Source organism: Esox lucius, chromosome 3 (assembly GCF_011004845.1).
Source record: "Esox lucius isolate fEsoLuc1 chromosome 3, fEsoLuc1.pri, whole genome shotgun sequence".
Taxonomy (NCBI): Eukaryota; Metazoa; Chordata; class Actinopteri; order Esociformes; family Esocidae; genus Esox; species Esox lucius.
In genome coordinates, this window is record NC_047571.1 from 11,981,454 (window position 1) to 11,996,249 (window position 14,796).

A 14,796-nucleotide genomic window follows, 5' to 3' on the forward strand; every position below is an offset into this window, starting at 1 on the left:
TCCCCTGCTCTCTCTGTCTTTCTGTGTGTCTGTTTAGGGGGTCCGTTCAGTGGCCTGGGCGAGGTCATTCACAGGGAGAGCGTTCCCATGCACACGTTTGCCAAGTATTTGTTCTCGGCACTGCTGCCCCACGACGCCGACCTGGCCTACAAATTAGCCCTGAGAGCTATGAGGTGAGACCCTACACCCTGTATTCACATCCCACCATGGCTGACAGCTCTTTTTCAACCTGTCCGCCTGTGTGTTTCAAGGGAATAAAACCTTTTAATAAAAAAGACATTCCTCTTTTAAGCATTTTCTTTTCGGAAAATAGTGTGATCCTCTAAGCTTGCTGCACCAGCGTGTGTGAGAAAGGGCTCTGCTTGTATCCATGTATTGAGAGGCTGAATGATAAATCCCCAGGACTGCATAATCCCTATTTGCACTGCAGTATCATTATCCCACGAGGCTCCTAAGGGTCCCAGCTAATACACAATCAATAACAGGGCTTAGAGGCACGCACGCACACACACACACCCACACACATCTGTAGAGAATAAAGGCAGAGAACTCTAATGCAGCCTTTTTCCAGTTACATTTTGAATAGGAAACTATTTCTTCGTCATCGCTAATCTAATCAGGTCTGTCTTTCTCTCTCTCCATCTTTCTCCTTGTCCTCTAGACTCCCCGTCCTGGAGTCAACGGCTCCGTCGGGAGACATGGGTCACCCCCACCACGGCATCAGCATTGTGCCCAGCCGTTACCCGCGCTGGTTCACTCTGGGCCACCTGGAGTCTCAGCAGTGTGAGCTGGCCTCCACCATGCTCACCGCGGCCAAAGGTCAGTTCAGCTCTACCTATATGAACCCACACAGACACGCGTGCACCGTCCGCCAAAACACAGCCCCGCGATCGGGCAGTTATTTTCGTTACGCTAACCTAACACCGTGTTGTCGCCACGCCCCCAGGAGACATGTTGAGACTGCGGACCGTGCTGGACGCCATCCAGAAGAACATCCACTCCTCGTCCCTCATCTTCAAACTGGCCCAGGACGCCTTCAAGATCGCCACGCCGGCGGACAACCCCCCAGACATCACCCTGCTGAACGTGGCCCTGGAGCTGGGCCTGCAGGTACTGAAGGGCAGCTAGCTAGCAGGCTGTGTGGGGTGTGTTTGACAGAATGTTCTGGTTGGGCTGGGGGGTATTCGGGTGCGCTCTGCCGTGTCTAACGTGTTGAGACGTGTCTTTCCCTCCGTGAAGGTGATGAGGATGACTCTGTCGACTCTGAACTGGAGGCGCCGGGAGATGGTGCGCTGGCTGGTCACCTGTGCCACGGAGGTGGGGCTTCGTGCTCTGGTCTCCATCCTCCAGAGCTGGTATACCCTGTTCACCCCCACCGAGGCCACCAGCATTGTCGCTGCCACCGTCATGTCCCACAACACCATCCTGCGCCTCAGCTTGGACTACCCGCAGAGGGAGGAGCTAGCGAGCTGCGCCCGGACACTTGCTCTGCAGTGCGCCATGAAGGACCCCCAGAACTGCGCCCTCTCTGCCCTGACGCTCTGCGAGAAGGACCACATTGCCTTCGAGACGGCCTACCAGATCGTCATCGACGCCGCTTCCACTGGCATGACCTACTCGCAGCTGTTCACCATCGCCCGCTACATGGAGCACCGAGGCTACCCGCTCCGAGCTTTCAAGCTGGCGTCGCTGGCCATGACCCACCTTAACCTGGCCTACAACCAGGACACCCACCCGGCCATCAACGACGTGCTGTGGGCCTGTGCCCTGTCACACTCGCTGGGCAAGAACGAGCTGGCCGCCATCATCCCCCTGGTGGTGAAAAGCGTGCACTGCGCCACGGTGCTCTCGGACATCCTGCGCCGCTGCACCATGACAGCACCGGGCCTGGCCGGGATCCCCGGTCGACGGAACTCTGGGAAGCTCATGTCGACGGACAAGGCTCCACTCCGGCAGCTGCTGGACGCCACGATTAGCGCCTACATCAACACCACCCACTCCCGGCTTACACACATCAGCCCGAGACACTACGGGGAGTTCATAGAGTTCCTCAGTAAGGCCAGAGAGACTTTCCTACTGGCCCAGGACGGACACATTCAGTTTGCCCAGTTCATAGAAAACCTCAAACAGATCTACAAGGGCAAGAAGAAACTCATGATGTTGGTACGGGAACGTTTCGGCTGACCCCCCGCCAAACGCGACGGGGGGTGTCCCCCGCCCAACAGGACAGGGGATATAGGGAACTACATTTATTACTACTTACTCATTTATTTAAGTTTTCATTCATTTTGTCTTTTTGTTTTTCCTCGTCACTCTCGCGGGCAAATTTTATTTGTCTGTTTTTTGATCTTGTTTCATTTTCTCGTGAGCGACCACTGTTTGTTTTTTGTTCCGCGGTGTTGCTGTACCCAGTAAGGACAGCAGAGGGGAAAATAGCTGAATATAAAAATGGTTGAAGCATTCTCTGCTAATGTTGAATTTAGTATGTACAAACACAAGATTGTGACGATGATGAAAACATTGAGGTGGCATAGTGAAAACCAAATGATGTGCAGGGTACTTTGAGCCAGGGACTGCTGTGAGGAGTTCATTTTGGTTTTTGAAGGAGAGATAACTTGTCATTCCCCAAAAAACGGACCTACACGCAATAGTGTTAACACATCGTCATACCTCGATCGTATTCCAAGGATCAGCTTTAAACCTTTCCCATCGAAGGCCTCGTTTCAAGGCAGTATGGACGGGGGATGTGGAATACTGGACGTTTATTTCCAGAACCCAAATCCACCAGAGTCCCTTGGCCATGACGCAGTCCGTAGACCTGACCAAGCCGCTCGCATTCTCTTACTCCTTCGTTGGGCATAGCCTGGGCAATTTGTCTGGTATCTTTTATTATTTTAGTAAAGGTACCTTTCAAAAAGACGCAGGCGTACTGAGAGCCCTGTTGCTTCGGATGGGTTTTTGGGTTAGACCACGGAGAAGAGATTGGCTGGCCTTGTTGCATAAAGAACCATATTGGCACTCTGGGTCTTGGACTGTGAGGTGGACATCCATTGTCAGGAGATGGGCTCGTACCGTTTGTTGAAATGCCATTGCTGAAAAACATGTATTTTTCAAGGCAAAATGTGTATCAGAGTGTACTTTCAGACAACACGCCTTGGTACGCCCAGATGTTATACCTTTACATCCAAGCCTAACTACAACTATTCCCATTTATCAACCTCTCAGCTCCTCTAGGGAAGTGTTTTAAATATGGCAGTTATAGCTTGAAATTTACCAGTAGTACTATTGTTATACAAGCACTTCACACATTTCACGCATTACATTCTGTCTGCTTGAGCAATTACTGTATTTATCAATCACTAGAATAATCTGCGTGTGAATGAATATTAGGAATACAGACAGCATAATTATATGTAATATACAAAAAACAAATATGAATATTAGACCGAAGAAAGTTTGAGGACAAATTTTGAGGCTATAAAACCGTTCCATGTGAGCTTCCACATTCCATGGTTGCCACTTCTCCGAAGCCCGGCAGGTGTCCCGGGCCACGGGCATACTCTCCGTACGTCTGCGGCTGGGATTTGAAGTAATACGGTAAAGAAAGAGAAAAGAGACGCTAAACTCAGTTCTCAGGGAATCACTTAAAGAAACAAAAACAAAAAGTAGTAGCATAAGCATTTAAGATATTGTAAATATGAAAGTGTCAATTCAGAAAATTGTAAAGTTATAATTATTTATGATAACTGTATGTTTTAGGTTGTTTTTTTGTTTCGTTTTTGTTTTTTGGGATACTTGAATTTGTCGTGGGCTGGGAATGTGATGACAGTTAAGAGGAAAAGACTTCAATACATTTCTCAGGTGCTCCTGTGTACATTTCTCTGAGTTTTTCGTTTGATTGTTTTTTTTTTTATTTGTACGCTTTGTTTCATTTTTTTTCTTCTTCTTCAAAGTGTTTTCTTAGAGGAAGCACGTTTTTTTGAGATTCAAAAAGAAGGCATACCTTTGTGAACAGAATGCAACCCGACTATGCAGAAACACCCTGGTGGTTTGGACCTCTTCTCCGGAGTCACCCAGACAGATGTCTGAGCGGAGCGAGCCACTATCCTAGAAAGGACCGATAAGACACGGCATGTTTGTATTTGTAAGTAGCCTGCACATGCTGCAAATTGGGATGGACTTTGCCTTTGACCAATCAATGTACAATTCTTTTCTTTGGACTTAAGCCTTTAGTGTCTTCTTAACATACTTGTGTCACACCCTGACATGGCAATGAGAGTTTAGGTAGAACGGTCCATAAAATATGAAAAATTAAAACAACTGCACGCCCCCACGTTAAAGAAGCAACAGGCAGAGAAAATGAATGAGGGTGTACGTTTCCCTCCCAATCGCCCTCCCATTTGTTTCTTTATGGTTTTCAGCCTGTCTGCTTGACCTGAACAACCATGGCTACGTTCTGAACCGTTCTCTAGAACCTCCTGCTCTCTCCTCCCGCCACTGGTCTTTATTCTTTCTGTTTTTAAAAGATTGTGTTCACTTTCTCCGAAACGTTAGTCACAGGATTCAATTTGACTCTGCAGCAGTACCAGTGGCACAGGCTAGACAACACAACATCTGCTTTCTCAACTGCAGCCTCCTCGGTTTTGTCACACTAATATGAACAACTACTTGAATGTGAGATTTGAGTTCTGTTAAGAAGAAGACAAGACAAGCTTTTTTATGTGAGGGAGACGCTTGCGTTACAGACTGCTGCAGAATAAGGTAAAACCGCCTGTGATATACACACGTAAAAAACAAGCGTTTTCTGTCGCTGACATAGTTGGTCGTACATGCGGCATTGCAAAAAAAGTGGGGGGGGGGCACCTCTGGCTCTTCAGTTCTCTCTCTCACGCTCTAAGTGTCTATATGTGTTAACTGTACCAGTGTTTTGACCTGTCCCTAGAATTTAGAAGGAAAGAATAATAATCGCTGGTAGAGATTGTTCACTAGTTCATCTACTGTTTTGATATTCTTTTTTAAGGGAAGTGTTTGTTGCCTCTTTGTGCTACTGAAATATAAAAAAGGTATCCAGTATTTGTTGCCACAGAAGTATAGTTCATCAACACTTTTTGTTTGTGCAACCTCTTGAGCTAATGTCTATAAAACAAAAATTTATTACTATTTATGTAACGCTACTACCATTTTATATAATTTGTGTTGGAATCTCAGTGCTTTTCTATGAATAAAGTGTGAAACACGTATTTTGACTGCTGCTGCCGCTTTCTGAGAACTGCTTTTGCTCCCAATTCTTTTCATAGCAATACATGAGGTAACCCTCCTTGTAGGTTATACTAATATACAAATGTATTTGTCAGACATGTTTATTTCCAACAACCCACAGTCATTTGTGTATACACATCACCTACGCGTGGTCCCAGGAATTGAACCCACTATTCTTCCCTTTCACTGTGTGCTATGAGCTAAGCTACGGAGGATCAAACGTTATCCAGTTCTTACAATACCACACGTTTCGTTTTCCAGACTTCACGACAACACTGTTTTATGAAGTGATCAGATGAAACTCATCCATTTTCAAGTGCAGCTCAGATTTCTTGTCTAATAAGACACTATTCCTCAGCCATCTCATTGCAATTCCCATTCATTAGGGAATTCAGGGAACTAAACCTGCGAATCAGGTCATAAAAAAACTCTTAAGTGTGTATGAGAGGCAGGCAGCACGTCTCAGGCCCAGATTGATTGCCTCTGTAAATGAGCTTATTAATTATCACAGCAGCAGCCGACCACTCACCACTCTCGGATTCACATTCTTCTTCTCATTATAACACCCCAACACCACCACAATCTGTCCTGGTACCACAAGCCACTCTCCTCCTACACACTGAAATCGGACTATGGTTTCAGAGTGGCGACTGTACAGCATGTAGGTGGTTCTGGGCTAATATTGAACATGTTACACGTGTGTAGAAAGGCAGGTTGGTACACCCTTAGTGTTAACTGGGGGAACTATTTTCGATGGAATCTGCTGCTGTATGAGTCAATCTGTTACACAGTAAACACTGTGAAGACCAAATGTCAGAGTGATTGGTAGCACTGCTGATGCCGTCGACAAGCCCGATGCTCTTGCTTGTACAAATTACAGCGCTATCCATGAGGGAGTGTTTCACAGACGGGCTCTGTCATTGTGTTTTGGACAGGGGGGCGCAGAGCGCTTCTTCACTCCTGAGAGAACCAGCCAGCCAGAGAGAGAGAGAGAGAGAGAGTGAGAGTGGTTGCCTGGCAGGCCAGCACAGCAGAGTTAGCCTGTTGAAATATGGATGGTGGATGGGGCCGACTCCCCTTCGGCTCCGGCGGGGAGTGTTTGTGCTCCTGCAGAGGGGGCTGATTTAGCTGAAGTGACATGTTGGGAAGAGACAGACGAGTAATTGGCTCTCTCACCTTGCCATGGTGGTTCCTGCAGAGGCTGTCAGCTGGAGAAAAGAGGAGAGAGAAAGCAGGCACAGCGCCAGATTGCTATCGCGGTCCTGGAGGCAGGTGCTTCTTTCGAACCCTGGGGTAGAACTGTATGTTCATTAGCAGACAACTGGCCCCGCCAAAGTCCAACAAGGACCAACGCGGTGAAGAATTTGCCCCAGTGGTCAAGTCCACGTCCAAATAAGCACAATCTCATGCTTTGGGAGACTTCTGGCTGTGTGTTTTCGTGCTAACCGCTGATTGGCAGTTCAGTCTGTTAAAAAGTTATCTTGCCACCTTATGGTAGGTTGTGCTGTCATCATTATCAGACATCTCGTTCTTCAGGGAGCTGATTTGGAGAGCTTTGTTCTGCCGCTCTGACTCTTCCCAGCATCCCTCAGTAATTGGGGGGTATGTGAGAGCCTGGGAAGGGTGGGATGAGGGAGTGAGCTGGGGGGGGGGGGCAGAAAAAGGGGGAGTGACCGCAATAGCCCGGTGATTCCATCCCCTCCGAACGATTCTTTTGGTGCATCATTTTGAATTGGATTGAATCCTCTAATGGGAGATGCAGGGGTGTGGGGACTGAGGAGATGAATGTCTGTGGTCTCAGCTGTGGAACAATAGAGCTGAAAGTGATGGACGAGTCAAGGCTGGACCATGGGGAGTTAGGCTCCCTCTGATAGTATAGCTGGATGACACAGATAGCCTGCTATCCTCTACCTCCATGTTTACTGTGTTAAGGTGACTGTAATGAACAACACTATCTTCACTCTAACCTCAACAGGGTTTCCTGATCTCGAAAGAATGGTGACTGACTGACAAAAACATATTTCAACACACAATCTGTATAATGGCGTAATTCATACATTGCCAATCTATTGCACATTGGTCTATGATTTACAGGTCATAGAGTCTGTTACACAGAAGACTTTCTACTTGAGTGTCTTCAGAAGCATCCGACACGAGACGCGATCCACACAAGGGTAGTGGATGAACAGTGTCTCCTGGCCAACCTACCAAAAGGTTGTCCACTCCTCCATTGCAGGTACAGTATGAAACACTGGAGCCAGCCAGCGACTCCTCACTCCTCTGCAGTCAAAAGTCTGGTTGGGTTTCTCCATTTTAATATTTCAAATCAATCACAGTCAAAGGCAGCCCATACCCTCCCATCTGATAAAGCGCTGATAGTGCCAGTCCCTGACAAATGATGTACAGCCTGCTGTCTCCAGGAGCAGATTGGATTTTCAGGCCTGCTGATTTGCTGAGAGATTGAGTCGGAGCCCCCCCCCCCCCCCCCCCACACACACCTCCATCCACCACACTGGTCCTCTTTGTAAGGAGGCCTTGGGGGATCAGGCTTTTTTTAAGCACAGGATTCATTGTTGCAATTAAAAATAATGCCTGAAAACCCCATGTGGTAACACACATGCGCTTGGAGTGGTAGAAAACAAAGGTTGCTCTTCGTCATTAAACGGCAGCGCATAGTGTGACAGGAATGTTTAGAGTTACGCTGCCGTAATCAGCAATTGATTGGTTTTTTCTGATTTGAATTTCTTTTTTTCAGCGGCCTACAGGCACCAGCACCAAGCAAGACAATCAAGATGTGTCTAATCCTGCATTTTGACAACAATGTGCTGTTTGTGGCCAATGAAGAGCGTCACCACAGCAGACACTCTTTCTGGAGAGTCATTCAAATCGACCGCAGCTTATTAGAGCGCTCCAGCTACTTCCACCAGCAATGTTTCACACAGCATATTTTTAAGAGAAAAATCTACCAAAACGCATTGTTTTTTTTAAGGAATATATTTCCAACATAAACAACTGGATTTACTTATCTACGAATCTACTTATCTCTGATGCTTAGCTGCCTTTCAGATAAAAACAACACCCACTGGGATTAACAGTTTTTATTCCTCATGTAAAATGAATTCTGATGCTTTTAAGTCAAAGGCAGTAGTAAAACTGAGCCTTTTACCAATTTCAAAAACGTGTTTGTTCAACATGGAATCATACAAAGTCGGTAAAGATTAGTTCTGGACTGGTACTTAACTGCATTGAACAAAAACATGTAGAGTAAGACCACCATTTCAGAAAGCCACTCCAGGGCAGTACCAGATCTCTGTAGGGTTACCTTAATAATCCCAAATAGAAGATTGCTGGTTTGTCTCAGATCGAGAGCTTCCATTAAAATGGGTGAACAGCAGAGATTAATATCCATTGAGCACTACAAGCTGAGCAGATAATACTGTATGAAGGCTTTACCATGGCAAAAACAACCAAAAGCAAATGTCCAATAAATGTAATATTGTTTAAAACATGGGTCCCAATGCAGCCAACTTGATATTATCAAATAATTTGTTCTATTTAGAAAGAAACTTACATTTATCTAGCTAGCACACATTGCTATGACTTTCTGGGAATAGGGAGAGAAAAGCCTAGCTATCTATGTTATTGGTCTATAAACCATTTTACCGAAGAATTAAAGTGATGTTACCATGGGAATCCTGCACTTCCAACATTGCACACCTGCTGAACAGAAGACCCTGTATTGAGTGTATTTTCATCCAACTTTCAGGAAGAATTGTAACATTGATTTAATGTCTCCACAGTTTTATCAGCTGTATCATGTCATATTAAAACACAGGCCAAACTACATTTTGACTATAATGGGTCTTTAAAACACAATCGTTCTTTATTTTAATAACACCCCCGCCCCCCCCCCCCCCAAAAAAAAAAGAACAACAATGTAACAGGTAAAACAACAACCTTCCAGGACAACCCCACCGATCTATCATTCACTGCATGTTGTCTCAAGACACACTCCCCATTGGATGAAGAAACAAAGCAGAGGAGAGACATGTTACATGGTCTTCCACTACTTAGCAATTCCAAAGATTGTATGATAACAAGAAACACTCTCAACAGAAAGAACCATGGAAATCTGAAGGAGTGTGGATCCGTCCAGAATAACATATTACTATTGAATATCTGTGAAAACACAGCAGTGTCTATAATTCGAGCGATGCAACATTTCTTTGTTTCAGTGAGCGCGGTTTTGCTGCTTGCACATGATGACTGTGGTTGATGCTGCCAGATGGCAGGGGTATGTTATTTGTGGTTGAGGAGGTGGCGGGAGTGAGTGTGGACCGCTTCCACGAAGGCACCCACGTTCTCTGGGTCCATGTCAGGGTATAGCCCGTGGCCCAGGTTGGCTATGTACCCTCTGGTGCCAAACCCTTCCAGCATCCTCTTCACTATCTCCGATATACGTTCCTTCACGGGCCAACAGGAACAACAATTAGCATCACATTTTTAAGTTTGCCAGATAAATATGAGCCTGAGCAGAACTGACAGGTTTTCGAAGTTCCCGCCTCATGAACAACGGTTTCCGGCTAGAGTAGTCTAGCAGCCAAGAGTGTCGGGCAAGTAAATGAAAAGTCAATGGTTCTAATCCCAGAGCTGACAAGATTTAAAATGAGTTCTGGACCTGAGAAATACAGTTAACCCTAATTTCTCCCAGGTCGTTGCACTAAATAAGAACATGCTCTTAAGATAATTACAAGGTAAAATAACTGTAAAAAAGTACATCAATATACAGTACCAAACCTTTGTACTCAAACAATCCTCCGTGCCATGTGTTAAAGTCTTTGTCAATATATACTGTACAGTTCTACTGTCTGGGTTGCCAAAACAAACCCTGGCTTACCTTGGGGGCATAGAGTGCACATGGGTCCATGTTCCCCTGGAGGCTAACCTTTCCTCCAGTTCGCTCCCTGAAAGCAATGAGACCGGTTTATTAACACAAGTGCATTAACCAGGGGTTCAATCAACAGGGGAATGAGTCTCCGGTCATAATTGTTTTCCAGATTAACCGAACATTCACAAAATGTCACACAGTGACTATGAATGGCTATCCATGATTTTCCATATTCATCCATTGATTCCTCTAAAAATACATGTACTACCGCGCTGAGCGAGGGTCAATGGTCCAATCCAAACCAACAACGTCGTAGTGGGACTGAGAAAGGTCCTCCAGACCATAGTGGCCGTCCTTGGCAAACACAATCTGGGAAAGAACACACAGGCTGGTACAATGATCATTGTCCTACTAATTTATCATTCTGTGGTTATGTTAATGGCTGGAAAGTCAGAAAAATCATAGTGACTACTGGGGATTTATTTTTCTAATGTTACCATCTTGGATTTCTATCAGACTAGACATCCAAGTCTATGATTTGTCTGTTCTAATATTTTATTTCTATGGATTTAATCCATTCTGAATATATACACACACAAAACGGGCCCTAATGACAAGCACCTGTAGCAATATGTTTGGCAATATGTTTTGGCAATCTTTGGCGTTATGGCGCCATCTTCTGGCTACAATATGACACTATACCAGCCAACACATTATCACTGCAACATTGACAAGGCATGTTGTAGGAGATGACAAAAAGCTCATATTGAAAATGTTGTAACATCAAATTCAGGCCAAAACGCAGCCTGTTTGTGTTGGTGTGTGAATGAAGAGGCAATGTCTGTCAGGACTCACCATAGGCACGTCCTGGCCTGACTCCTTCAGTTGGTCCTTGACCTTACGAGCGATGTCTCTGAGGTAAGGCAGGGAGAACTCCTTGAACTCCACTGGGCCCAGGCAGCCTGCATGGGATTCAAACACCTGCAACGCCTGGAAGAAGCCAGGGGGCGGGGGAATAGGCTGGGTTGTGGTTTGATGTATCCCCACAACATTACTGTTTACTACTGACAGCAACTACATAAACTGTCTAGCAGTCCCTTCATATTGACCAATCAGATAATCAATACCCGTTCTCAAAATTCATATCCTTGTCCAATTAATAATCATCTCCATCCACGTGAACCACAAACCCTTCGCGAACAGAAATAACAGAGGACTCTCGACGAGGACAAGCTGCAGTAAGATACAGCCGAAACCCAATCTCCCATGAGGCTTTGCATACCTGCGCCCCAGCCGCCACCTGTCCCAGCAGGTAGTCCACGATGACGTCCGTCAGCATCCTCAGCAGCTGATGACTGGCCTCCGGGTGGCGGTACAGCCAGCGCTTGGCCTTGGAGTGGGTCGTGGAGCCTCCCCCCTCAATCATATAAGACATCAGCGTCCACTGCAGGGGGGGGGGGGGGGGGGGGGGGGCGCATTACATTAAAGGTTACTTTCCGGAAGCTTCTGATTCAAGAACATGGCGATTGGACACAAGGCCGAAAAAAAGTAAGCGCGTCTTCTCAATATAAAAGCTGCCAAAAGATTCGGGGAGTGTTTGCGTGCGCCATCTCACCGGGGCACCGGTGAAGCCGATGAGAGGGACCTTGCCCTCTATTCTGTGGCGTGTCAGTGTGATGGCCTTGAAGACATAGCCCAGCTCCTTGTTGACGTCCACCTTGGGCTTTAGGAGCAGCAGGTCCTCTGGCTCCTTCAGAGGCTCTGGGAAGGTAGGGCCCTTTCCTGCCACCATCTGGACATCCATGCCCATGGCCTGGGATCGGGACAAACACTGATGTTCAGTCAGCCCTTGAACAAAGGCATCCCTACAGCCTCATTTATGTGCCTACCTCTCTTGATATACTTTACAAAGTGGTTACCTTCTTCATTTACTCCGTATAACTTAGATTTAAGTCATATCTCAGGAATATCTAGCTGTGACAGGACGACACTTACTTGTGGGATAACCAGGATGTCGGAGAAAATAATGGCAGCGTCAAACGGGAAACGCCGTAATGGCTGTGAGAAGAAAGCAGACGAGAGTTTTTACCCCCCGTCTATGATGTCAGTTTGTTTTGTGTTCGTGTGTTGGTTTGGAACACTTAATGCTTAGCTACCTGCAGAGTGAGTTCGCAGCAGGCTTCAGGTGACCGACACGTTTCAAAGAAGTCCTTTCCCGCTCTGGACTCACGGAACTCTACAGGCCGGTCATAGAACCCACAATGAATTGAAAAGACTTAAACGTGCCCATTGAACTACTACATGAAACGTTAGCCAAGTCCTTTCTATAGTGTCTCTCTTCAGTCAGTGACGTCAACAGGAGGTTGTAGTGAGGCCTACCTGGTAGATAGCGTCCAGCCTGTCTCATACACCAAACAGGCACATGAGGTGTCTCCTGACCTCGGCAGGCGCAGAGGAACGCATCATTCTTCAACGCCGGGAAGTCTTCGGGACTAAAAGGGAAATGTCATGTCAAAGATGGAACAAGACGTATTCAGACAAACGTGTAACGGGAGTGAACGGCCGTCAGAAAAACGGAAGAACAGTGATTTCCCGGCCAACTATACAAACCTAAGAATCAGGTCACCAGGACAAATGAACTCCCTGTAGACCCCCAATAAAGTACTGTCCAAAGGCATAGACCTGGGTAAGCTTATAAAGAACTTACTACGGCACTGAAAGTTCCCCAGGGAACATCACTGTTAAGGGAAGGAGCCTGGACCCATCAAACCTCTTCCTAGTGTTGACTGTCTTACAAAACTAAATAACCAAGCAAGAAGGGACTTGGTCGGGGAGTTGACCAAGAGAAAAATGGCCACTCTAAAAGAGGTTCACTGTTTCTCTGCAAAAAGGGGAGAACCTACCAGAATGAAAACAGCCTCTACAGCACTTTATCAATCAGGCCTTTACTGATTAATAGAGTGGCAAGACGGAACCACTCACGAGTAAAAGGCAAATGACATGCCGTTTGAAGCACTTTGAGAGCACGAGGAAAAAGATCTGGTCTGATGACACCAAATTCCAACTATTAGGCCTGAATGACAAGTGGCAACTACTGAGAGACTGTTAAGGCTTGAGAGAGGGGTGAACAGAGCAAAATACAGACGTCCATGAAGAAAACCTGATCCAGAGCGCACAGGACCTCAGACTGAAGGCAAAGATTCCTCTTTCAGCACAACAACGACCTGAAACACACAGCCAAGACAATGCTGGAGTGCCTTCAAGGCACGTCTGTGAATGTCTTTGAGAGGCCCAGCCAAAGCCTGGACTTGAATCCCATTGAACATCTGTGGGGAAACCTGAAGATCACAGTTCACCAATGCTCTCCATCCAAAAAGCAAATGTCAAGGAAGAATGGTCTCCCAACTGCCCAAATCCAGGTGTGCAACGCTGGTAGAGGCATATCAAAGAACATGCAAAGCTGTGATAGCTGTCAAAGGCTTTTCTACAAAGTACCAAATACAGGGTCTGACTACTTACAATTATTTTTTTGTTGCTTTGTGCTAAGGGGTATTGTGTACATTTAATCAATTATAAATGACGTCTATTACACAACAAAATGTGGAGAAATAGGAGGGATATAAATTATTTTCGAAGGCACTGTAGGTAAATAAACAGTAATTCACTCAAGAGTTTACTGAGGTAGATGGCTATTAATTCGGTACAGACCAATGGTCATTCTTCTCCACATTCATTATCAGAAGGAAGATCACTCTTCCCCTCCCATAATATCATGTTGGGCCACCTCTTAGAGTGCTGTGCAGGAGCATGTGATGACAAAAGATAAGCCCTTCCCTTGTTATCAGCTGCACGCAGTCAAACAACGGTTACATTGAATGCTGGTGAAATAATGGTCATTCAATGCAACTTAACTGAGACAATGTCTCACATCTTTTTTATTAACTAAACCTGAACACTGTCATGAGTTAACACACCAATTAAGGTGACATACTTCCTTGTGACATAGTTACTTCCTTTGGTGTCAGCTACCTCTCTAGATCAGTTATTATACTGTCCTGTAGATAGCTACAGTTATTGTTGCTACCAACAATGGGGCAAAGCTAGTTATTTACTGTATCTAAGTAGCTAGTAAGTTAGCTTCTTAGCAAACATTTAAACAAGGAACTAGATTAAATCAAGCTTGCACGAACAAAACAACTACACACTGGTTGACTTAATAGATAGCTAATGTTTTAGTTTTGTATCGCAACAAATATAAGTAATCTACACAAGCTAACTAACATCTGGTTGGCTAGCTTTATGATATTATCTAGTTATACAGAATATACTTACAGTATCAGATCGCCCTTTTCCATGATAGTGTTAATGTTCAATTGTCCTAACAAAACTGTCCTTGCTACACGGCTTCTTGCTTCTTGACTGTCATTCAGTGTTGTACAAACCAAAGAAATTGACACCCGCTCACACCCCTCTGATACAGGGAGCTGCCATCTTTAAAGTCACGTGACCACTAACTACGTTTCAAGGGAAGCAGTCGTGTAGTTTTGCGTTTTTAGTTCGCTAGCCACGTTTGTTTTGCCCTCTAACGTCAGCATTTTACATTTATCATGTGAAATGAAACGTATACTAACGGGACATGGGACGCTAGT

General features: G+C 45.6%; 2 protein-coding genes across 3 annotated transcripts in view; one reads left to right on the forward strand and one right to left on the reverse strand.

Annotated features, from left to right (window-relative positions):
* The window catches only part of zswim5 (zinc finger, SWIM-type containing 5), a 45,420-nt gene extending 40,180 nt beyond the window's left edge, over positions 1-5,240 (forward strand). For both annotated transcript variants that reach the window (XM_020045510.2, XM_010891362.3), the window contains exons 10-13: positions 38-173; positions 662-819; positions 947-1,110; positions 1,240-5,240. In XM_020045510.2, the coding sequence (XP_019901069.1) occupies positions 38-173; positions 662-819; positions 947-1,110; positions 1,240-2,184 (1,403 nt within the window). In that variant the 3' untranslated portion in view covers positions 2,185-5,240. The remainder of the gene's footprint in view (positions 1-37; positions 174-661; positions 820-946; positions 1,111-1,239) is intronic.
* A 3,938-nt stretch (positions 5,241-9,178) lies between these two features.
* On the reverse strand, positions 9,179-14,679 carry urod (uroporphyrinogen decarboxylase). The gene is made up of 10 exons (XM_010891363.3): positions 14,480-14,679; positions 12,527-12,639; positions 12,304-12,383; positions 12,143-12,205; positions 11,763-11,960; positions 11,430-11,591; positions 11,003-11,137; positions 10,416-10,516; positions 10,157-10,223; positions 9,179-9,723 (listed from the first exon to the last, which is right to left on the reverse strand). Exons 1-10 carry the CDS (start codon positions 14,500-14,502, stop codon positions 9,559-9,561), a joined length of 1,107 nt encoding a protein of 368 aa, XP_010889665.1. The 5' UTR covers positions 14,503-14,679; the 3' UTR covers positions 9,179-9,558.
* Positions 14,680-14,796: the final 117 nt, after the last annotated feature.

Bases quoted from the DNA above. Each gene is read 5' to 3' on its own strand.
- urod (XM_010891363.3), bottom strand. From the start codon at position 14,502: ATGGAAAAGGGCGATCTGATACT. The intron at 10,224-10,415 runs GTAGTACATGTA...CATTGCTTTCAG, and splicing joins ATTGACCCTCGCTCAGCGCG to GGAGCGAACTGGAGGAAAGG. The intron at 9,724-10,156 runs GTAAGCCAGGGT...TGGCCCGTGAAG, and splicing joins GTGCACTCTATGCCCCCAAG to GAACGTATATCGGAGATAGT.